Genomic DNA, 24,742 nt, shown 5'->3' with positions numbered 1-24,742 from the left:
ACTGTTATTTTTTAAAAATGAGAAGAATCATATGTATGTGTTGAAGACGACAATCAGATAATTACAGGCTGTTCAGTGACTGAGGAACTGAAAAGGTCTTTGTGCTCATTCCAGCAGAAGGACATCTTATCTACTCGTACAAGTAAAAAGCAAGATCCTTTAAAAAAAACCATAAACCTGCTTCCTCCTATTTTAAAAAACAGTTATTTCTGTAGTCAATAATTTTTGCAAATAAAAAGTTATAAAACCAAAGAGTTTGATAACAATGGTAATTTTTCTTAAAGATGAAAATAACAAGCTAATAAGCACCCAGTTCTTTGATTTTCACTTAGGTTTGTAACTTTCAAGTTGTTCGGAAGAGTTAAGCCTCCATTGGGTAAAATGGCACCAAAGTAAAAACAAATAACTTCTCATTGCATTGTCCATCTAAAAAGGAGGGTTTCTACTTGGTTTTTTAGGAAGTCTTGCTAGATACCAGTGGAGGCACTGACTAACAATATGTCAGAGAGAGGAAGATCAGCTTGGCATATAGAATATTGGTTTTCGTAATTTTGTTTTAAATGAAATTACATTCAGTACAGCCTAGTTATATTAGCAGACATTTAAACAAATGTTTAAAGCTAACAAACTCCTATAATTAATCTCTTATCTTTGCAATTCTTTTATCATTGATATTATCAGCTCAGACTAAATTTGCTATTTTGTATTACCCAGATTCAAAATCACAGTCACGTTAAAAAAAATACAAAAATGTCTAAAATTTCACTTTCCAACCTCACTTATAAGAATAATAAAACCGCTGAAATGCTGTCATTAAAAAGCCACATTGACATGATTTACAGCTGTACAAATTGTTGTTTAAAACAAGCATTACAGAGTAAGTGATCAAAGCCATGCTCAAGATTTGACGAAGTTTTCCCTCTGCCCATAAGTATACTTTTCTGGCTAAGTTACAAATAAAAGCCACTTTGAAAATGTATTCTTAAATTCATCAGAATAAAAAAAAAGCCCAAGTTACTGTGCCCAAGACAAAAGAGAAGGCCACATTCTATGGTGCATACTCATCCAAATTCCCAGAAATGCTATATTTCCTTGCTTTTGATGTGCTTGATATTTGTCTAAGACTTGCACAGAAAATTAGAAAGATATCCTGCACGTGACGAGGTGAACAATCCACATGCTTAAAAAGAACTGAGTACTGCTGAGTAAGGCAACTGAAGCAAAGTATGGCTTAAGTGCAGTGTGGTTAAGGCAGAGTATGTGTTTTTGAAGCTGTTGCTTCTTCTGCTTCCACTTCAAAACACTAGTGCACTACAACATGTTTAAGAACTTTGGATAAAAAGACCTCGTGGAGCTGGTTCACAGAGACAAATCTAAAGGAATTCATAACAATAAGCTAGACAGTCCCTCAAAAAAACCTTTGTCGACTTCATTTTCTAACAGCAAAGTTTCTTCAGTCCAAAGCTCCACATGTATGTATGTGGAGCAAGTAAACATGTTAAGCACAGCTTTCTCAAAATACCTCCTGCAAGCCACAGCTCCCACTGTGGATCAGACACCATCTGAAATTTTAAGTAAGGGTAGCAATACACTGGCCTAGCAGTTAAATCAGATCCAGTCCTACCCTTGCAACAGATATAGAATTATTCCTTTATCAGGCCAAATTCTGCACAATATTATGCTGACCTTAATCTAAAGGAATTTCTGTGGTATTAGTTTGGCTTTTTAAGTGAAGGCAGAATTTGGTCCATTTTAGCTCATTAAAATAAACTGATCCACAGCTTGTTTGAATAATCAATAGATTAAAGAAAGTAGATTTCTTTCTTTAAATATTAAAGATTGGTAGCACTTTCTGTACTTACTACTAGAAAAGCCCCACTCATCCCATTTGGTCAGTTTACAATTATCATTTATCCTTTCCAGTGCTAAGAATTTCTAGGTTATTCACAGAAATATATCGAAGCTCAAGAAAGTGAAAAAACAGATGCATCATATTGTTTCATAAGCTTATGCTTAAAAACACTAGAAAGTAGCTGGGCTCTGATCATTCTTTGGCTTGAAGCTGGAGTTTTGTTGGAGAGATCAGTTCTTCCATTTGTTGGAGTCCCAAGCCAGGAACCAGCCCGTGAATGTTGGGGGCTCATGCCCCTGCTTCACGATTACAATGGGGGTCCCCTTATCTCTGCCAGAAGGATCTGTTTCAATATAGCGTTTGGCTAAAAGCAGAGAGGAAATAAAACATGTAATATATTAATTCATTCCTTTGGTATAAAAAATACATTAAAAGCCATAGTGAAAGAGCCCAGGGCTACTATAATACAGTGTTCAATTAATTACTTCAAAGGCAATGAAATGATCAGGTAACTGCTGATTTCTCCCAGCTGGCAGTGAAGGAATTTTTCATGAAGTTAAAACAGAGGGATAGGGATTTCTATTCTGATCAGTTCATTGCCATACAGCTAGGTTTTGGCTCTTGAACAGGAGAAAGAATTTGCTGGTGCTGTGAGGATGCACAGGCTTCTCATTTCTCCCATGTGAGAGACAGAGTAGTTTCCCTTGACATCAAAACATGACATTAGTACATATCGGGAACACAGCCAGGTAACCCCAGCTGCTCCAGGGAAACAGATGCAAGCATTTTCAGCACAAACTATATCAGAACGGCTCAGCTATGTGAAGTCACACCAGAGGTGACACATGATTTTTCAAGGAGGTGCATTCCATGTAAGTTGTCTTGATTTGTTCTGCAACTGGAATTTCCTCCTGAAAATTTAACTTAGTGAAGGGTGGCAGTGTAAGGACTTGCTGGCATTCCTATCTCTATATACATTAGTGAAGATACAGCTCAGTAGGGACCTCCTTTTAAATTCTTTCTCTTTTCAGTTCAGTTTCTTTTCATGGAGTTCTACTATATATATATTTTAAAAAGCTCTGCAGCCTAGTAATGCTATCTTGATTAGTTTAACCTTCATAAACTTACAGAGTTTTGAAGCACATTTAAAGGCAAAAATAATCATCTTTTGTATTAAATCTTAATAAGCTCAGTAACACTTTTAAACACTGTAAATGTAAATAGATTTCTTCTACATCATATTATTCTCTTCTTTAAGTAATATTGATGCTACCTCACTCAGAATTCTGCCAAATTGATTTGATTTACCAGATTTAACGGATTCCTGTCGCTCAGTTTCATTAGCATCCTTCCCAATCCAGACAAAAACCTGCAAACAGAGGAAAGATACAGATCCCATGTTGTTATAAGGAAGTTGTGTACAGCTGGTAAAGTACAAAATAGTTGATTCCACTAGGAGAAAGAACACAGAGAAGAAAAAGACTGCAGAGATACACAGCTCTCACAAACCACAACTGATGTTTTTTCCTCCATTTGAAAGACTGTACTTCTGTCCTCAGAAATCTCACTGCTCTCTATGACACTGGAAGGCTGGATCTTTATGCATTCTGATGAAAGGAAATCTAATTACCTTTTCCATGGATATCTTTTACAATTTGCCCAGGAAATTGCCCTTTGGTTGCAGGTAGAAATACTGTCTCTGGTTTGAGCTCTGTGTGTGCACCAACATTTGTGCCCTGTGATCAGTGCTTCCCCAGGCAACTGCTAGATAATGCACTGAAAAACCCAACAACCAGAGCCTAGATCTGCAACCTCCCCCACACACTCCTTTCTTTTTTTTTTTTTCTGCCCAGGATCCTTTTGGAAACCAGTTACATGTCCCAGACTTCTTTTCTTCTTACTTGAGTAAGTATGTCCCAGCTACTTTCCAACCAGCTGTTCCTCTACCTTACCTATCACTCCTTCCCACATGGACCTTGGACATTCCTTCTCATTTCCAAAAACCTCAGCCTTTTGTTCCTTAAGGGTTAGGCTGAAAAGCATGGGATCTGTGGCCTCCTCCCCTTTCCCTCCAAGAGGAGAGGAAGGGTAGAGAGAATATACTGTGAGAAACAGATGTGCTCTCTGCATCCACAGTGAGTTTGTCTGCCATTCAAAAAGCTCTCCACGTTTTCAGTTTCAGTGAACCCAGGAAAGGATGGAGATTGTTTCTGTCACCCTCCACCCAGTTTCTAGCATGAAGAAATTTGTGTAAGGGTCTAGTGTTTGTCCATTTCTCTACTAGGACTTTTTGTAGGTGCTGCTCCTACATGTATTTTGTGGCTTCTAGATATCTTTAATGCAATAACATTTTTTAAAAAATTAATAAATTTTAGTGATAAAATCATGAGCACTATTGAGAATCCTTCCAGAACACTGCTGGGGCTTATACTCTTGCAGGCTCTATTGGTTTAAATAGGAAGTGCCTGACATGGTTTCACATTATGCTTGGAAATTCAATCATGCTATTCACACTAGCACATCATATAGCTCAAAAAATATAATATATGGTATAAATTAAAGAAAACAAAACTGCTTCCATTCTCACAATATGGTTTTTTCTCCCATCTCACGAACTAAGTGGTTAAAAATAAATTATCCTTGTTCTCACAAAAAGCAGTAGTCAAGTACACAGCTCACCTGCTCCCAAACATCCAGCAACATGACATCATCTTCAGCCAAATCATCCTGAGTGAATTCTCCAGGGACCTCCTCAATCTAAAAAGAATATTATGTTTTGATGTTTTTTTTGTTTTTTAATGATTTGTCAAGGTATACAATTTTGCACAGACCAAAGCTATTTTTTTAAAGGCTAAGTGCAATGGCTGGTGAGCCATTCTTTTTGCTCCTAAAGGATCAAAACCAAATCACATAATGGCATGTCCTATAAAAGCACCTCTCGGTTTTGTAGAATTGGTAGGATAACCTCAGGGCAAGCAAAGGTTTACATTGTAATTGTTGACTACTGTTAAGCTGGGACTCAGGTCTGCCAGAAGGAGACAGGGATGTTCCCATAGAGCATCTTGAACCAACCAAGCTGATATCAGCTGATATATTCATGCAGCTTACATTCATTAATAAGAAAAAGAAACTGCTTTGGTTTGCAGTGGATGAGCTCAGTGATGAAATACACACACAGCCAAGCTTCCCAGTCACTAAACAATGGGACATTACAGTTGACTAAGCCACTGAGGATTAGCACCCAAAGGAAAGGCAGACTGCTTGCTTCTTCCAAGAATGAAGAGGCAGATAGGAAGGCAGTTCAACATTATTCTGTATGAGAAGGGAGATAATAATGTAGCTAGTGGTTCCTACTTTTAAAGGATTGCCAAGACTTTGGCTATGCATGGTCATGTAGGAGTGCTAAAGGAACAATAAGCAGATGGTGCAAAAGGCCTTCCTCTTCCCCACCCTGTGTTACAGTGGCCAGAAGGTCAGAATGATCTGACCTGCCTCTTCTGGGACCTCTAATGGTGGTGATTCAGTTACTAGAGAAATGCTACAGGAAAGAGGGGATTTCTCAGAATTTGGAGGGAATTTAAGATAAAAAGCAAGTCCATAGCTCCCAGCAGACTATTAAAGAGAGATTGGTTCCTATTACTGTATTTCACAGGAGTATTTTAGAAGCTTGTTAGAAAAATACACTTTACTACTCTCATAAGATTTTAAAGTCCTTATTAAAGGATCCTGTTTGTTTAATCCCTTTCCAAATGACTGTGCTTTAAGGAGACTGCAGATGATAGGCAACTATGTCCCCTACCTAAAAATGAGTGCATCCTTGCCAAACAGTGACACAGTGTTGCCCTCCCAGAATACAGTACGCAATTAAGCCTGAATTACAGACTTAGTACCCAGTGAATAGCTCTGGGTACTTCTGCCAAGGAAATAGGTCTTCCTACCTCCTTGAGCACAGGCCAATACCTTAAAGGCATAATTACACATCTTAAATCTCTATGGAAAATTTCAGACTGCTAGGGATTTTTGGCAAGCAACATTTCTTTTCCTCACCATCACTACCAAATATGCAAGAGGCAAGGCACTGACCTGTACTTTCTCAGCAAATTGATAGCAATCTGGCGATGCTCTGCAAGAATTAAATTGCTCTTGACTGGGCAAGCACCTTATATTTTTGCATCTGCAAGCCTATAGTTCCAGACTAGAGCAGGCTCTGCATGCAAACTTCTGCCTTATTAATTATTCTGTCCTTCCTTTGCATTTGAATTGTTTAAAGCACCAAATGTCAACTCTCTAGCTCTTGCCAAGCACAGTTAACTAAGCCAGATCCCCAAATTCATTTCATGTCCACTGATTCCCAAGGCAAAATACATCAGAAACTGCAAAACAGAGAGGAAAGTATCCTTCAGATACTTACAATAAATCTACCCGTCTTATTAGAACACCCATACAAGCGAGGGGGATGATCTTCAGCCTTTGTCAAGAGCTGTGATGAAGTCTGATATTCTTTTTTACCTCCAAGTACTTTCCAGAATTCCTCTGAAATACACAATATATAATTTATTCACCACTGGATTTAACATTTGGTGGTTTAGATTGTTAGATAGTGTTTCAGGTATCCTCAATCTATTTTCTGTCTCAAAGATGAATGCATTTTCTTACAGTATTTCCTGCAATTTGTCAAAATAACAATATAACTTGCAAACCTAGCAAGAATCATAGAATCATAAAATGGCCTGGGTTGGAAGTTCCAGTGCCCCTGGGCAAGGACACCTTTCACTAGACCAGGTTGCTCAGAGCTCCATCCAGCCTGGCCTTGAACACTTCCAGGGATGGGGCATCTACCAATTCTCTGGGCAACCTGTTCCAGTGCCTCACCACCCTCACAGTAAAGAATTTTTTCCTAGTATCTAATCTAAACCCACTGTCTTTTAGTTTGAAGCCATTTCCCCTTCTCCTGTCACTTCATGCTCTTGTAAATAGTCTCTCTTCATCCTTCTTGTAGGCTCCCTTCACACCCCAAAAGGCCACAATTAGGTCACCCCAAAGCCTCCTCTTTTCCAGGCTGAACAATCCCAATTCTCTTAGCCTTAGCAATGTGCTATCTTTCTCCCTTCTTAGGCACTCAGGGTAAAGAAAGGACCCCATTCCTCTGCAGCTCCTGCTACTGTCCTACAGACTTCTAAGGCATTGCATTACTTGTGCATCAGCCAGTTCTGGATGGATCTCTATAGTAAATGTCAGGTTGGATTTTCAAAGGCAGAGTGTGAGCATATGCTTCTGCCCACAAAATATAAGATTACAAAAACCATTTAGACGGTATCACCATGCATGCTGTGTATTCTCAGCAGCCACGTGGCCTCATACTAACCTGGTTCCTGGCCTTCACTAATCTTAGCAGTTTGGCATTTAAGTATGCTGGCAATGTATTGAGCTCCTAGTTCCTCTTCTGTGTTTGCTCCTTTTCCTATCCAGGTGTAGCCAGAGTTGTTTGGCAGTTTCAGAACAAAGACATCATTGGAGTTTAGTGACATTGCGTCAACATCAACCTAGATCAAAAAAGAAATTCTTTTATTCTTCAAATTTTCAAATAATGTAATCACTATTTTGCATGTTTATATAAAATATTTAGAAGTGTTAATCAGCTATGCTTTTGGTCTTCAATTTTCCCCTAGTTTTATACTGATAAAAATTAGAGAAGAACTTAAGACAGGGAAAATTGACTGGCAGGGAAAACTTCGGACTGTTTGCAGTAGGAAAGACTGTCTCATAAAATAGGATAAAGACTGTCTCCTACGGGCTGCTGACTTGTCTATTCCTTGTCAACTGACTGTCAACTATGTGTATTCTTACAGTGTCCTCTGAATGATGTAGATTGGTTGCAGCCATTTACAGCGTATTCTCTTTGGTTTATGAGATGGGCTGGTCACATAGAGCAGTGGATTGCACTTGGAGTTTTGTGTTCCTACCAATTGTGACTATCCAAAAGGATTAGTCAGAGAGGCTCGTGGCAGCTATACTGTTTCCCATGGGGAATAGTTGATTTACTTAGCAGGTGACCTTACCTCTGCAATCCTAGTAATGGCTGCCAGGTTCCTGCGGATTTGGAAGAGTCGTGTGGGTGGAGCAGGTTTCTGACCTTCCTTCTTGGATGTCCCATCCTTGTAGATAATAAGTGGTTTGTTTTTGAACAAGCTCAGTAAATGTGGAGGCTCTTTGCCTTGAGTGACTCGGATCTGTACATATGTAAAGAAATACAATAAAAGAAACAAAAGGACACAGGTAGTTATTTTCAGTCTTTGTTGAACAGCATGGGGGTGTCAGCCAATAATGCTAAGTATGTCAGCACAAATGAGAGGCAGCAAACTGAGAAGTTCTAAAAATATAGTTCCAGACATATAGAGTTAGAGCATTTATGAGATTTTTTTGTCAATCATGCTGACACAAAGACAAGAGTCAAACTTCTAACATAATGTTTAGCTAATTAAAATGGCTGCTAAGAAGAAAATCACTCTTTTTCAGAAGAACTGTCATTTCATAGTGTTTTATACAATGACTTAATTCCCCTGAAAAACTGTCTTGGAAGCTTAGGTACCCTGTATTTAAGCAGACGAGAATGGTTACTCAACTTATTCATTATTTTTATATGTATTTTATCTGCAAGGGGATGAAAAAGCTGACCATAAATCTGTCTTCCAGAGGATAACATGGATGACAAAACCGGACTTCAATTACAGATGCAAAAGATGCTACTGCCATCTAAAAAACTGCATTGCACTATGAAGAACAGCTGTTTTTAGGTTAATGTATGATAAAAGTTATTTGTATACAACCATTTATTCTTCCTTTAACAGTACCACCCACCAAGGTGGCAGGCTGCAACTCCCTGTCTTTAACTCCCAGAAAGAAAGGAAAAAAAGGGAATGAGACATGCTGTGTAGCCAGCAGAGTAGGAGAACTGGAGAGCCCCTGGTGAGGCCTGGGGCATCTGGGAGCTGGGGTGCCCAAAGGGGTGGCTGCAGCTGGGCAGGAGCAGGTGCTTTAACTTGTATCACAGGTGGATAGACTGTCTGATAACGATAACAGAGGATATGTATACTTGTAGATGACAAAGTGCAGTAGGATTGTACAAACAGAAAAAAAACACAAACCACAAAAAAACCCAGAAAACAACCCAAACAAACTCGAAAGAAACCCAAAATTCCAAACACCGCTGGGTGAAACACATTCCTACAAGCCTGACTTTTTAATAGTCATTTGTACTGTCGTGCCATCTAGTGACCATACGAAATAGCACACTTAAACCTTTCAAATAATGCTGATACAGACATTAAGCACAGGTAACATATTCTATTTATTTGCATAGCAATGCCCACATACATAAATACACATGCATGTATATGTACACTTATGTATATGTACACATATACATACATATATATTCCTAAAATCATTGCAGGCTAAAAGTACTTTTATGTATCATGTCTATTGCAGCTTTAATAAAAAGACTTTTTAAGCACCTTACTATTGCAGTTGTTAGTAGCAATATCGTTATAACTCTAGTATTAATATTAGCCTTAGGTATGAGGCAGGACCATATTGTGCTGGACTCTGTCCAAATATAGAACACATGTTAGGAATATTTCAAGCAGTAATTACCTAGAAGTGTTCTAGTCCTTCCTTAATATAATTTCAATCATAAATCATAACCGATTAATGGCTAAAATTATGGTCTGCCATCTGAATTAAGTGTACCTTGGTGGGTGGGGGAAGCCCTTTACTTTTGTATTCAAGAAATGGGAATCACAGAATTATCTCCTACTGCCTAGAAAATCTCTGCTTTTCCCTTGCCAACTTACAGCTCTACCTTTTCTGTGAGGAGACCTCGCATGTCTTCACCTACCCACCACTTTTCCCAACTGATGTAAGGAGAGCACACCCTAATCAAACCAGGGACTAGCTTATATCCTTATGAATTTAGTTGTCAGTGTCCTGTGCTTTGCCTTGCCCACCCCATTTCCGCACATGAGGAAGTGTATTTCATGGAGCTGCAAGCACTATGGGATGGGAAAACCCAAGTTATGTTCCTCACTGAGGCAAGGACAAGTCAGACCCTGTTGTACAATTCCAGCAGGCTTTCCTGTTCTGGTAGTCACGTAGCTTTCATATCTCCCAGTTTTGGCCCTCTAGAAGTCAGGTGTCTTGTCTGTGCTAAATATCACAACTTCCACCACAATCAAAAGGAGACGGGGAGCTCTGACTAGGCTACAGATTTGTCAGACACCTGCTTCGGAGCAAGTTGCCCCAGGAGGATCTTATCATTCAGTCTTCATCGGCCATGCACAGAGTTTGTAAGTCTAGGCAGGACTGAAATGTAATTTTTAAACAGTGAAAGTCAAAGGAAAGAAAAGGCAGTTTTAGGTTCCAGTATATCTGTGTTCTTTTGGACATCTGCATACAGAAAGGATGATTCAAATGGGAAAATTCCATTGACTTTAAAAGAAGCCCATGGTGCTTGTCGTGATAAAGACCACAAGCAATTGACGTTTAAAGTCTTTAAATGCAACCTCTTCCTTTCAATTCTCATTGAAATTTGCATATATCACGTGCTCTGTTGTTGCTGAATTTTATCCAAAAGACACTAACCTGCACAGCCTGATCATTCAACAACCGATCCAGCTGAACGGTCAGAAATGCAGATGCAGTCAGTTCATCTTTTGTAGCATGTGCTCCTTGCCTGAGGAAGACAAGGAGAAAGGCAATGGTTAAGTTCAGTTTCAACATCACCCAGAGCTCATACTGCATGACAAATGCACAGTGAACAATCTTGCACTTACACATGGTTCTACTCAAAAGGACAAAAAGTCAGTACAAAATAATATCCATGTGCTGGAGGTCTGTGCAAAGGCAACCAAACATACCACGTGTAGATGATCTGCCCTTTGGGGTAAGTGTAGAGGATAATGTAACAGTCACCCCCATAGAACTGTCCATATGTCTCAGGTCCCACAGGAACTCTGCCACTGCTTTCCACACGCCAGATCTGGGGAAACAGGGAAGTCACTGGAGAACGTTGAACTTCATCCTGAAACTCTTCATGAAGCAATTTACTGTGTCATCCCTTGAGTGACCTTTGTTTATATTCCCAAGTGCTACAGAATACAACCAGGAATACTTCATGCTTCATGAAGTAGATAGATACACCCTGTGCCCACTGAATGAAGGAATAATCAGCAATGGATTGCAATACACTTTTCTTTGTCTTTATGCTTTAGTGGCACACAATCACCTCATAATGCTATGCTGAACCTACTTTCTTAACACCTTAAGGTGACATGAAAGGTTCAACACTATTATTCATCATAAAACTATCATATCATTTTGAAGAGGCATGCTACAGTCAGATAACATATTGTTAGGCAGATTTCTACAGCCCAGTTTAGTTAATAACTGCTCTCCAAAAACATACTGCTAAAAGTGTACAGAAAAAATGCTTCAGATCTAAGTTGCTTTGGCTCAAGCCTATGAACCAACCCAAGTGTGAGGTCAGAAACCCAGAAAATAGACCAATGAGTAAGTATTCATCCCTTCTTTTTCTTCCAGAAACCCAACATGCAATCTGCACTCAACAGGCCAAGCTGATACAATGCCATGCCAGCCCTGTGTTGTCCAAAGATAATCCTGAAGTGGGATATGGACAGATCTAGAAAGGCTGTACAGTCATCTTTTTCTCTCCAAATCCAGGTTGCCCGAGAGACACAGTAGGGACAAAGAAGGCTCCTCTAGAAACCAGACTGGATACATACATAAAGACATGTGAATTTCTGACTCCAAGGGCAAGTCTTCCCACTCCAGATTTCAAGCTGATATGAGCTAGAAGTTTTTCTCTAGGCTAAGGATCATGTTTAAAAAACATATTTATACGGTATTGTGTAGAAGGGGAAATATTTCTGCTGTTTGATTTCTATTTTTGGTACATCTTTCGTCATAAGCACCACAAGAACATAACCCAGCATACAGTTGAAAGAGATTTACCTTCTACTTCAAAGCACCTTTTCTGATGGTAGAAGTAACATTGCCACTAATGTAGTGCTACTCTAAACAACAGTATAAAAATTAAAACACAGAGTAGCAGCTTATCCCAGTAGTAGTAACAGAACACATTAAGTAGATAGGATACAATTTAATACAACACAAAAATTACCTCTACTTTCCCTGAACCATCATCTACCATGTTATGCTGGGCAGCCATTTGTGGAGACTCATGTAACTTGGTAGCATCAAATTCAATCTGCTCAATTTTAGCCACTCTCTCTGTGACATATACTTTGCCAAAACCATCACTTTGATCTTTATCCTTCCAGTCTTTGAAAAATTGTTTGAAAATTGGCGTTTCGCCTCCTTCGGGAAGGACTTGAATCTGAAATGAAGGAAGACACATGAAATGGAAGGAAAGCAAAACCAACACAGTTACTCAACAGAAACTTTCCTGAATTATATGTTAGTGAAATATTGCCCTTATGTCTTATAAGCCCTTAAAAATATTTTTTTTTCTGACTTAAAAACAAAGTCTTAAACAGAGCTCATGCTGTCCTGGTATCACCTCATAAATAGATCACACCTGTGTGTTGGCAGGATAATTCATCTGCTGTATGAATTGTTCAGCATTCTTCATGGCAGCTTTTCTCTCTTGAGGGTTAGCATCTTTGCCTGATTAAAACAGAAGGATAACAACACATGGGAAAGGGCAATGAGCTCACAGAACCTGCAAACACAAGATGTCCTTGAGCCAGGTTCTCTTTGACATTGCTCTTTCCTCAGTCTTGAACAAACACAAATGCTAGACACAGCATAAGCAAGAAGATTCACACAAAGTTGAATGACAAAGCTGAATGACTGAGGTACTTTTCAAAGTACCTCAGTAGCTTTGAAAACAGATAAATTATTGTGGGGGGCATTTTCTAACTCTTCCTTTGCTGGGCTGCAATATGGTAAATAAAGCTGCCCTCCAGAACTGCCTCCACTTCTCCAGGCAGTGCCACAGTCTGAGTACTAGAAACATCCATTTTGTCTGGATGGGCTGTGCAATTTACCACCACCCTTCCCTATCCATCCATTGCTCCTTGCTCAGCTTTACTCAGTGTCAGACATCTCTGAAAGTCCCTGTGGGATGACACTGTGTAGGGTCTGCATCCCAGCTGGCTGTCAGTGACTGTATTCCAAAGAACTCTTCATCTGATCAGATGCTCTGATAAGCTATACCTTGTATCCCATATTGAATGAGACTGTTACTGAAGTAATTCACACTTCTCAGCCTAGTGGTCTGAGAATGTCTAGCAGAGATGACAACTGCAGTCTCCAGTGCAAGGGTGAGACTCACAGTCTAGTAAGGGTTTTTCACACATTATTGTTACCGGCAGCAGCAAAGTGAGGATACACACAGGAGCACAAAGGACCACAGTCAAATGGCCTAAATCATATTTTATTTATGTTGTGCCTGATCCTGTTGGCTTGGTTCTTCTAGGAGCTGTAACATGGAGCAAAAATCAGGAATCAGGGATTCAGATAGACCTTAGGCCATCTGAGCATAACATTTCCAAAATATTTTCTTTTAAAGGATGTTTCCCTAACTGCAAATGAAGTTTTTAAGCAAAATGCTTACAATGCTTCCTGGACTGACTTGAGAGTCTTGACAAGGTTATCAATTAATTATATGCTATTTCACATGGTAAAACAAAATGCAAATGCCAAAGAATAATTAATACACTACATCTGACAAAAAAAAAAAAAAAAAAAAAGGAGGTACTCAGCACTGGATTTAATGGCAGCACCACAACAGACCTAATTCCCCAGTAGTAGTATTCTTTTCCGGGGAAACATTCAGACAAAACCATTGTAGACAATACTACACACACTGATGATACCTCAGAGAAATATTTACTAAAAAAAGAGAAGCATCAAAGTATTTGCAAGCTTTTAGTTGATGCCTGGGATGCACATCTTTCCATTTCACACCTCTGTGGAGCAATGTATGGAGATATCTACCCATATAGAACATTCAGTGTCCAGTGCCCCAGAAGATAGGGATTTGATGACAATATAGAGAACTCATAGAATTATTTATGTTTGCTTTGTAATTGCCACTCAGATAAGCATTTAAGCTTACAGGTGCCTCAAAAATAGCAGGATCCTTAGACAAGACTCAGTCTTGAGGCCCTTATACAAGTGAGCAATCCTTGTCCACAGACCACACCAGGGAAGAACTGTGTTCAGGGTACTGTGAGCAGCCAGTATTAAATTCTTGCTAGTGTCCCAAGGGTGTTGTGTCAACTCCTTAGGTATCTCTGCATAGCTTCTGCATTTCCAATGAAGTGACCTCTTACCTTTCCACACAAAGATCTTCCTGGCAGCACCGTTGTCTAAAATGAAGCACTCCTCAGACAAAAGCATAGCCATAGAGAAGGGGTTTTCCTCTGCTATCACAGAAACCTTCATGGATCCACTTGCATCTGACACCTAAGAAAGCAATAATTTCAAATTTAGATCAACTCTGGCTTTTATAACCAAATTAATTTCTGCTCCAAAAATTACCATAAAAATCAGTTGCCAATCCTATATATATGGCTATATGAAATCTGTGTACTGCTGAAAAGTAAAGTAGGCCAATGATTATTTTCTGTTTCATTTCATTTTACATCCAATAGAGGGAGATGTAGTGTTAATTTTAGGGAGTTTCTTGAGTCCCTGTCACACAACTTCTTTAAATTCGTTTCTCTTCCACTTTAATTCAACTGTTCAAAGTTAAAAAATCTGTGTTTTCTTCAGTCCCTTCTATGTCCTTGGCTGAACTGGTGGAGTCCCTGCTACCAAACCACCCACACTGAAGCCAAAGATACATGTACAACCTGAAAAACAGCATTTGAAATAATAATAAAATAGTCTTACACTGACACTAACAAGTAAAATACCTACATTTATAACCTACTGTTCTTTAATTGGAAACTGTAATATAAAACCTGTTGCAGAATCTGCTTTGTAACCCCTTCCACCACTGTAAGTTCATGTAAACCTTTAAAACCTTTTAAAATTCACTCCTGTATAGCTGAAAAGACCAGTTATTGCTAGTGAAAATAAATTATTACTATTTTAATAACTTTTCTAGCAGTCTTTATTTCCTTTTGTAATTAAATATTAATTTTAAATACACTATTATATATTACATTACAATGTAAGATATATATTATGATAAGATATAAATAAGATATATATTACAGAAGCACAAGAAGGAATGTACCACTGCACACAACAAATAAAAATCAACTATTATACCTACTCTGAGGGCTCACCACAGATCTGTCTCCTGCCTTTGGCACTCACTGTTATATTGCAGTACATTTAAATCTAGCTAATAGAGCTCTGTTAGCAGGACTGTGTACTTAGATGAATTTATTACATAGCCACAAAAATTCCAGAGAGTTCTTAGGATTCTAAAAATCATTCAAGCCCTTTCTCTTCTCTATTTATGTCTTACTACAGCGGTCCTGATCATACATGCAGGCCTTCTTTTTCACTCCATTTTTTTCACCTAAAACCCTGCTATAAAGATGCGCCAGATTTTTTGGCATGAAAGGAATGATTAATGTGGATTAAACAAAACACATAGACAACTGGTACTAAAAATGGCCTTGTAACATTGATCACCTCACACAGGCTTCTTGTAAGCCCCAGCCACATTTATGGGTAGTGGAAAAATCATGTAAGAGGCAGGGAGAGAGGTGGCTCCATCCTGCTGTGGTCTGTGGGATTCAGGAACTGTGGAGGGAGTGACTCATCCTCTCTCACACTTCACAGCAGCTTTGAGGCTACTATAGATGGCACCTAAAAGGTCACACACCTGGGGATCCAGTAGCACTATGTGCTGTCAGTGTTCCCACTTGTTGGGCAAATCCTCCTTGTTGAGTGATAATGGGGAAGAGAATAAAGCACATTTTATACTGGTGAGATTCTTTTCTGTCACATGGGGCAATCTCATTGCAGGAGCCAGAGAACAAAGTGCTGAAGAGAAAGGTCCAGATCTCAGTGCTAGTGAGAGCTGCTTGTAAAAAAAGTTTTCTTGCAGTTTTCAGGAGAAAATATTTATTTTTTTTACTGGGGGGGAAGGAGGATAAAGTATTTTCTGGATTTCATTAAAAACATCCCCCTTTTCCAAATATTTTCTCAAGTGGGAGAATATGAAAGAAAGGGGAGCTTTGGCAAAAAAGTAAAAGATGAAAAATAGAGGCCTGGAGTCTGTTTGCTTTTCAGAAATAGTTCCATAACCTTATATATAGATCAGATACTGTGTTGATACATCCAAGAATAAATTCCATGTCTCTTCTAGGAAACAGCAGTATGCCTATCATAACTTTACTGAATGTAACAAAAAACTCCCACTGATTTAAATGGAGAAAATATTTATCCATTTTGTTTATAGGTAATTTTTCTGGCAGTGACACTTAAACCATTGCAGGTGAGAAAGGAGAAAAAGGGCATTGCAAAAGAAAGGAATTTGGCATTCAAATCCCTTTGATTTTGTACATATAAAATATAACGTAACTGTCTATCTTTCAAACTCTGCTAAGAATAACTAAATCACATATGACTACTAAAACTCTCACTATTTAAATTAAGAAGACAGGATGATTTAAGACCAGTTAATTCTTCTTTGACCTGCACTGAGTGGTTTATAGGCCCTGTTTCCTGAGTAAACAGAAATGTAATTTATTTTTTTCCCTCAAATTGATTGACATCCTTTGAGAAACTTGTCCATTGGCTGCAAATTAACTAAAACAACAGTAGTTCTGTAAATGAAGCTAGAACTCCACATACAAGGAATGAATAAATGCATGGTATTGAGAGTACCTAACTATAAACAAACAAACAAACAACTTACCATATATAGTTTAGCGCTTCTCCTGTTTGTAATATCAGCCAGCTCATCATCGTCATCACCACACTCAGGAAGCTTTGGCTTGCTCCCTAAAACCTGCACAGAAGAATAACAAATTCAATGCAGAGAGAGTAGGTGCAGTAGCATAAATACATAAATGCTAATGTGTTGTCCCAGTAATCGAATCATTTGGATCATCTTTATATGTAATCCAATCTAAAACCAAACGCATGGATGACTTGTTCACCAACATATGGATAATTTTTAAAAACTGTGTCAGATCTCCAGCAGCTTTATATTTGCATGATGTCTTTCCCACAGGCCAACTTGCTGGTCATCTATACTGGGATAGGAAGTGATATATGGAGAAAAGCTTCAGTGGATACACACACACACACACACACACACATACAAAGGTTTATGTGATCCTATTCTATGTGTGTGTTCATGTCTATCTTCCCTTTTTCTTAACAGTAACTTCTAAACTGTCAGCAAACACATCTTACATTTTTTGGAATGATATTATTCTTAAAATGTTCAACAGTACTAAAATTAAAGAGCAATACTAACAATACTAAATTAATAATAACTAATGCTAACAATACTAAAATTAAAGAACAAAATATATTAGTTAAAATTATAAATTATTTCAATTAACAATATAAAATATCAGATTATGAGTTAAATAATCTTTAAAATTCCAGATTCTTAATCTCATTTTAATTAGGAAAATTTAGCTAGGGTCTAATTTATGATGTGAGAAATACATGTTCATGCTCTACCACTAGAATATCAATTTTAATACTGTGGGTGTTTTTCATCATGGTAGTTTTTAGCCATGGGCAATGTTATACCAACTATCACTGCAAGTTTACAGAGGTTCATCAAGAATATGTTGGGTTAGTAGTCATGACTAGATCCTAGTTACACTTTATTAATGGTCTTTCCTCAATGATTCATATATGACCAGATCCAAATGTTACATACAGAATATTATGGATTTCTATGAAATTATGTCCCAGAGCAAAGGTAATAATTGATATGTCTGAGTGACTAAATATTAAGTACAAGGGCAGTGCCAGCCTTCCTATTAACTTGATCATTATATGTTTAATATGCTGTGCATTTGCATATAACATGGAGTCACATGCAAAACCACTGTAAATATTTGATAACAGGAAAGCCTGACAAAGCATACAGCTGCAAAGAATTTGGAAAGAAAAACAATACAGAATAAATATTTAATAGAAATCTGCCATCTGTGGAGTTTTCTGACCTGGTAAAGTCAGTAAAGCAGTAAAAAAAAACCTAAATAAAAATAGCCTTACCAAGTGTGATTGCTGCAGTTTAAGCTAAAATATTTTGGCTGTGACTCATTGAAGACAAGAAAGTCATGCTCTGCGTGTTTCAGAAAGATGTTATCAGTAGCTTTTCAGTAGGTATCAGCCAGCATTTCCTGAATTTACTCTACATGGCTGCAGATTTTCTTTATTACAGGCCAAGTAGGGGTACATGTTCATAACAGAGTACTACCATGAATGGTTAAAACAGGGGGCATATGGGGCTTATTGGCACAAGGTTTCTGAAAATGTTTCCCTTCCTACCAGTCTGCACACAAGCCATAGAGCTCCAAGAATTAGTTGTTTTTGTAATGCCAGGGACATAAAATTGCTAAATAACAGGCATACATCTTTGCCTGAATAGATGCTGAACAAGTTTGTGAGGTTTATAACATTTGACTTTCAGTAACAATTCAGAGGGTAAAAGAGTCCTTTTAATAAAACTCCCAGAAGTCTATACTCGCTAGTTGTCTGCTTAATTAGGTATTTACAGGAAAAAACCCAAAACACTAAACAAAATTGTGATTCCTGATGCAGTTAAAGTCAGTGTTTTCCCTTGCTGTGCACACAGAATATCTGTGGCACCAAAATTATTTTACAGCATTGTTGTAAATCATGAAAAGTGATATAAAATATTTTTTTTTTAAGCTATCTGAGTGTCACTCTGAATATTTTTAAACAAAGAGTGCCTGTTGGTGTTTGTGAAAGCATCTTGTCACAAGAAGCCTCTCTATTCACAGCACAGTCTAGGTGCTCCACTGTGGTGGCAATTAAACCAAGCAGACCCTATGCTTTAAAAATTGGGCTTTAAAATTGGGCCCAGCACAGTTTAGATCACTGGCCTGACCTGTTCATGTCTTAAACTTGCATGTAGAAATATTTTTCTGAGCTAGGTAGAGAATTACTGTCAGACTCACAAAGTCTGATCTTAGGAAATCTCAGTTCATTGGCACAGAGAGAGGGGTCAAAACCCCCTTTGTGCAGGTGCACTTACAGGTATGAGATGAAGTGCCCTGGAAAGGGTAGAAACATTGTGGTTCGAGGGAAATCCATTCACAATTCACTAAACACAGTAGCTTCTCTGGCCAAAAGTAGCCCTGTGCTTCAGCAGGGGAGCAGAAAAGATACTCATTTTTGTAATTCTTTTGCAGCTTCTCAGAGGAGCCCAAAAATAAATGGAGAAGGGCCTTGAGGGTGCCTCTTTCTCCTGCATGTGAAGTCTCAGTTGCTTGTAGATCCTGGCATTCTGGTGACCCTTGTTAAGAAGGGACAGGATGCACTGATCCTCCCACCAGGTGAGAAAATGCAGAACTTGTGAGGAGAGCTGTGCAGCCTACATGGCCATCAGAAAAAAGCCTTGCACTGAATTGCTACTGGGTACCCTCATGTGTTGGTATCAAAACCCAAGATGATACAAGATAAATGACCTAAGGCTGCAAAGACACCAATTTGTGAAGATATGCAGCATTCACTATATACACTCAATATATGAAGTGATGCTGTATGAAATACAGTCAGTAAACATAAGTATTGCTAGGAACGACTTAGGTAATTTCCAACATGCATTTGTTGCCTGTTTGTCTTATAGACTGGAAGACAAGATAGATCATGGAAGAAAAAATTCTGTGCTTAAACAGAAAGAAGTTTATGCTAAAAAAAAATTAAGTTCTTTCCCAAAGAAATGCCTTCCAGAGAAGTGATCTTTTTTCCTTCTAAGCCAGACTCCCATGCTATGGTTGAGTCCACATGCATATGCCTGGATGTTATGACAACAGATAATTTTATCAAGAAGATTACAATACTACTTAAACAACAGCTACCTGGTATATTGGAATTGGGTTGTATCATTATGCAAGCATAAAGCTGGCTGAGCTGCAGCTCTCTGGGGCACCTCCCTTTCTACAGATAATTCTCATGTGATGGATCAAAAAGAAAACAAATCATGCCAGCTGAAACTGCAGTCAAAGGCTCCAAAAGCTTTTCAGCAAAGTACCCCAATACAATGACTTATACCAACAGATCATTTAAAGGACATTCAGTCTTCTGATCCCTATCTACATACACTCCTAGTTTCACGCAAATCCTGTGGAAGCTTATCTACACAGGAATTTGCTCATATAATTCTGTACAGTCAGGCTGCTCCACTGAGTCTTGACACCTTATGACCCAGTGTACCGACAGCCCTAGGCTGGCTCTCCTGAGTGCTCTGAGGTTTGAGACCCTAATTTACAAATATGCCAAGACTTCAGACCCACAAATACCTCCTAGAAATATCCATGCTCTTTTCGGGATGCAAGACAGCCTAGTCACTCTCTTCCACAGGCGTCCAACCATACTGGCAAACTTCAAACCTTACCTCTTATAAATACAAAGCTGCACTCACAGGTCTTGAAATGCCTTTTAATAACAGCATCATTATATTATTATGATTATTATTTTTTTTTATTTACTGCTACTGTAAAAATAATCTAAAGAGTAACTAGAGGCCCTGAAAGCATACCCATAATGCCCCAGCTTCTTCATTCTTCAGGCTTAGCATCCTTCCTTGCAGCTTATTTTGAAACCACAGAGACTCTTCATATCACTTCATCTTATCTGTCCTTGACAATTTAAAGTGTCAAACCACTCCTTGCTCTCTGTTTACTCACCACAGAGTGTTTATCCTCTCCCCACCATTGCTTCCTTCGTACAGTGTATCAAGAGAAAAGCACAAGCAACACTGGCCTCAGCAAAGGTGCCCACAGGCATAGTGCCTCTATTCTGCAGTGACTGCCACTGTGTACACTCTAACCTCATGGTATAGTTATATATATATATATATATATACACAAGGGGTTTTGACCACTCACAGCTTAATCTGCTTCACCGCTGTTTCAGAGTAAGATATCTACAGCTGGCTACAGCAAAGCCTACCTTGCTTTACATAGCTACAGCCTAACGCCAGCTGACCTCTCAGTGAGAGCATCAGACTGGAGTCAGTGTTGTTTTAGCAAAAGTATTCAGTAACTCCACACCTTTAGATCTTGTCTTGGGGGATATAACAGGAAGTCAATCTGCATTAATTTTAAAATTTTTGCCTTAGTTCCGTTAGATGTTTCTGTTGAAACTCTTAGGTTAGCAGAAGAATATCATAATGCAAACCAATGGATCATCTACAACAACTGCCCAAGTTCACTCTTGTGGTAAGTGCGATGTAGCTTAACCTGCCTGCAAAACCTGTTTCATAATTGCATGTGCACAAGCTCTTCTCTGTAAATACCTGCACCCTGTCAGAGAAGTGCAAAACACAGAACCAATGTTTTTACTCACAAGTGAAATTCCACCCTTAAAAAAGAATAGAAGAAATCACAGACAAAAGGTTTCTAATCTGAAGGAATGTGACAAGGTAAACAGCAAATATTGTCTTCATAACTGGGGAAGCCAGCTCTGCATCATAAAATAGTTGATATTTATTTAATGGGAGCAAGAAGTTTAAGGAGTTCAGTGAGGCTGAAAATCCAAGCAGGAAAACAATACTTGAAGAACACGTCAGGTGAAGATTAATTAAGAGAGAAAACCAGTTTTATACAGTTTAACTTGTGTGCACTAGCACTGTATTTGAGTTTCTTCTTAATATATACAGTTTGGGTTAGGTTTCTGAAACTGAACTATTTGTTGTGGCTGTGATCCCAAATGTCAGATCATAAAACCACTCAAACTGCTCTCTTTATATCCTCAAAAGAAAAGCAAGAAATTTAACTAGCTTAAAGCTGTCTAGATGGCCTGACATTTTATTACTTAATACTTCTGGAAAACAATCAGGGTTAGTAGCTTATCATTTACTGTCTTGCATGCTTTGACATAAGCAAGTATATCCTGCTCCACAAATTCAAGGTACACATGTGGGCTATGGCAGAATAAATCCTCTGTGCAGGCATCTGAAAGACAGGCACGGTGTGAACTCGTTGGTAGATAAAGGCTTAGATTTTTATTAACCTTCAAAGCAGAGAAGAGTATTACAAGGAATGTCTCTCTGAAGTAAATATTGTTTCAAGTATCTACTCCAGCAGCCAGTAAAAGGAAAAAAATCCATCACAGAGAGGAAGGGATGAACATGATGCAGGCTAGTAACTACCTGGCTGACCCTAGGTACCTATGTAGAAGATCATCAGGCAAAAATGGCTTTAGGGCTTCGCTGCTAAACTGGCAAAAGTTTAATTTCTAATTATTTTTGGTTACTGGTTCCTCTGCCAGAGCACAACCACTGGTGAGGATATTCTGGGCCAGACAAAAATTACTTTTGACATTGGTCACATTATGAATAGCCAAATATGCCTATTTTACTGGTTATTGTAACCTGGACATCTCTCCATCAATCTGAGCAAACATTCATAGTCTTACAAAAAATTACACTCCCAACAGGAAAAACAATTTATCCTTTCACTGAACTGCTCCCAGGGTTTCTGCCTGAAATTGCCTCTCACTAGTTGTTATTCCAGCAACAAAAGGTGTCATTACATGTTCACCTTGAGCAGATGACCTACCACCCGTCTGAACACAGATTGAAAATAAGAGGGAAACAGCCATAATGCACAGAGAAGCGGACAAAAGGATGGTTTATATTAACAAATAGTTCTGGCACGCTATTGACTTCTGGGGTTTACCACCTAATTTATCCATAGGACTTTCTGGCATTAAGGTCCAAACCTGATCCGTGTGAATTCAGATTGCTACAAAATAGCAAAACACATCAGTTACTCATGGCACTTTTGATGCATAAATTATGGCCTACATTCTTAGCCAGTTTCTGTTGTCTCAGGAATTTCAAATGCAAATCATAATTTTATTCAAAGCTCTATGCTTAACTTCCTAAAAATAGGGCATTAGGCTTTGGCAGCTTTTCATACAATATTTGAAACTTTGCATATCTGTCTGGGATAATTTGAATATAAAACCTTTACTCACATGATTACAATATTCTGAAATTAATTTTCTGCTCTGTGAAACTGGCCATGGATACACAAAAGATCTAGATTAGGCGTGAGAGTACAAATTCAATTTTTTTCAATAGTTTGGCTCCAAAGTAAAACAAGCTACCTTCTGTCCTGCTGGGACTGCACAGCTGGCAGTATCTATTTACTCTGAGACTGGGTGTGCATGAAATGAGTTGAGGAAATCCCCAGCCTACACTGTCATCAAATATCCGGCTTTTAGGATGCCTCCAAGATGAACAGTGATCCCACACTAAAGAAACCAGGAGGGTGAATGGCAATGACTGTGCAAACGCAGCAGCCTTTTTGTAGCCATTACTGCTGTTGAATGAACATGGAAAACTGAGCTGCTCAGTGACCTGCCTACCCGCAGCAGAATTAAAAATACACCAAGCAATCACCTCACCTCTACATCTTTTTCTGCTTTATTGGGACATAAATTTAGGCACACACAGAAGTCTTTGTAGCTTTGTAGATCTCTGTTTGAAAGTCCCGTGGACAAAATATCTTATGTGCTGCATTGACAGTGCATGCTTATGTGTTAGATAATAATGAAATAAATGAGTAACTAATGCCAACAGGGAACCTCAGACACAAAGAACATTTATCTGATAAAATCCACAAAACTCTCAGCTTTTCATTCCTTAAGTGCCTCCAGTTTTGCAGCTGGGAATTTGCAGAGCCACCAGACAGGCTGGTCCCAAGGCTGTGGCAGGCTGGACCATAGCAATATTGGAGTAAAAAGAGGACACTGGCAAACACTCCATGGAGCTTGCGCTGAAGGCAGCAGCCTCCCATTGGCAGCCTAAGACCCCGCTAGAAAATCAGTGCTCCCAAGGGATGCACAGCAGCTGGAAGAGCAGCAGGCAGCTGTAACACATAGCATCAGCAGGCTGAACAGAAGGAGCTGCAGTAAAGTGTTTCAGCACTTGGTCAATGAGATAGAAAGGTGGAAAAAGCTACCCGAGGCATTGGAAAATTTTCCCAGTGCACCACTGGCTGTATCCACAAGCTCAGCATTTCTAGTCTCATACAGCAAATGGACCAGGTATGCCAGAGGATCTTCTCTGGTATGACACCCAAACTCCTGCATCCAAGACAGAGCACAGATTTGGACCTTAATGTTTAAAAAAGCAAATCAGAGGGTATTTTGACAGATTTTTCTCTAATGTCTCCTGCAGATGCTTGAAATCAATGAAATATTCATTAAGAGAGAGAAAAAGATAGAGAGCAAGGATGTTTCTTTCACCCGGCTTTTCTAAGAGATACATCCTGCTTGGCTCTTTGAAAATAATTTCCTCCTGCTAGTTTAGGTGCCTTCCACTAACTGATTTCTGTCTTTAAGTTCCTACACCTGCTCAAATTTTGTGTAAAGGAGCCAAAATGTGCAACAAAGTGGCTATGATTTACAGGTCTCAAGAGTTAGAATTTGCAGCACTGATTACTGCAGTATTTTAATTCATCTTAATTTACCTACCTCTTAGTTTTTACAGGTAAAACCAAATAGTATCAAAGTTATAGGGAGTCATGTAAGCAGAAGACGTGGCCCTGACAACCTACCTTGCGGTAAATACAATAATTATATTTACAGATTCCTTCAGCATTACTCACTCAGTGCTGGTGAAAATACTGAACTGATCCCACAACACACAGAAAG

At 38.7% G+C, this 24,742-nt stretch overlaps 1 protein-coding gene across 1 annotated transcript in view; it reads right to left on the bottom strand.

Annotated features, from left to right (window-relative positions):
* Nucleotides 1-545: 545 nt before the first annotated feature.
* Nucleotides 546-24,742, bottom strand: part of SCIN (scinderin) — a 52,275-nt gene continuing 28,078 nt past the window's right edge. Inside the window, exons 5-16 of the mRNA XM_017830365.1 lie at nt 16,779-16,871; nt 14,230-14,362; nt 12,468-12,556; nt 12,051-12,266; nt 10,768-10,889; nt 10,493-10,583; nt 7,912-8,082; nt 7,218-7,395; nt 6,264-6,385; nt 4,532-4,609; nt 3,161-3,221; nt 546-2,216 (exon numbers count right to left, since the gene is read on the bottom strand). Coding sequence (XP_017685854.1) covers nt 2,083-2,216; nt 3,161-3,221; nt 4,532-4,609; nt 6,264-6,385; nt 7,218-7,395; nt 7,912-8,082; nt 10,493-10,583; nt 10,768-10,889; nt 12,051-12,266; nt 12,468-12,556; nt 14,230-14,362; nt 16,779-16,871 — 1,488 coding nt within the window. The 3' untranslated portion in view covers nt 546-2,082. The remainder of the gene's footprint in view (nt 2,217-3,160; nt 3,222-4,531; nt 4,610-6,263; nt 6,386-7,217; nt 7,396-7,911; nt 8,083-10,492; nt 10,584-10,767; nt 10,890-12,050; nt 12,267-12,467; nt 12,557-14,229; nt 14,363-16,778; nt 16,872-24,742) is intronic.

The sequence above is a fragment of the Lepidothrix coronata genome, unplaced genomic scaffold, assembly GCF_001604755.1.
Source record: "Lepidothrix coronata isolate B3197 unplaced genomic scaffold, Lepidothrix_coronata-1.0 Scaffold177, whole genome shotgun sequence".
Classification (NCBI taxonomy): domain Eukaryota; kingdom Metazoa; phylum Chordata; class Aves; order Passeriformes; family Pipridae; genus Lepidothrix; species Lepidothrix coronata.
Note: the sequence above shows the minus strand (reverse complement) of the source record. Positions and strands in the feature narration are given on the sequence as shown.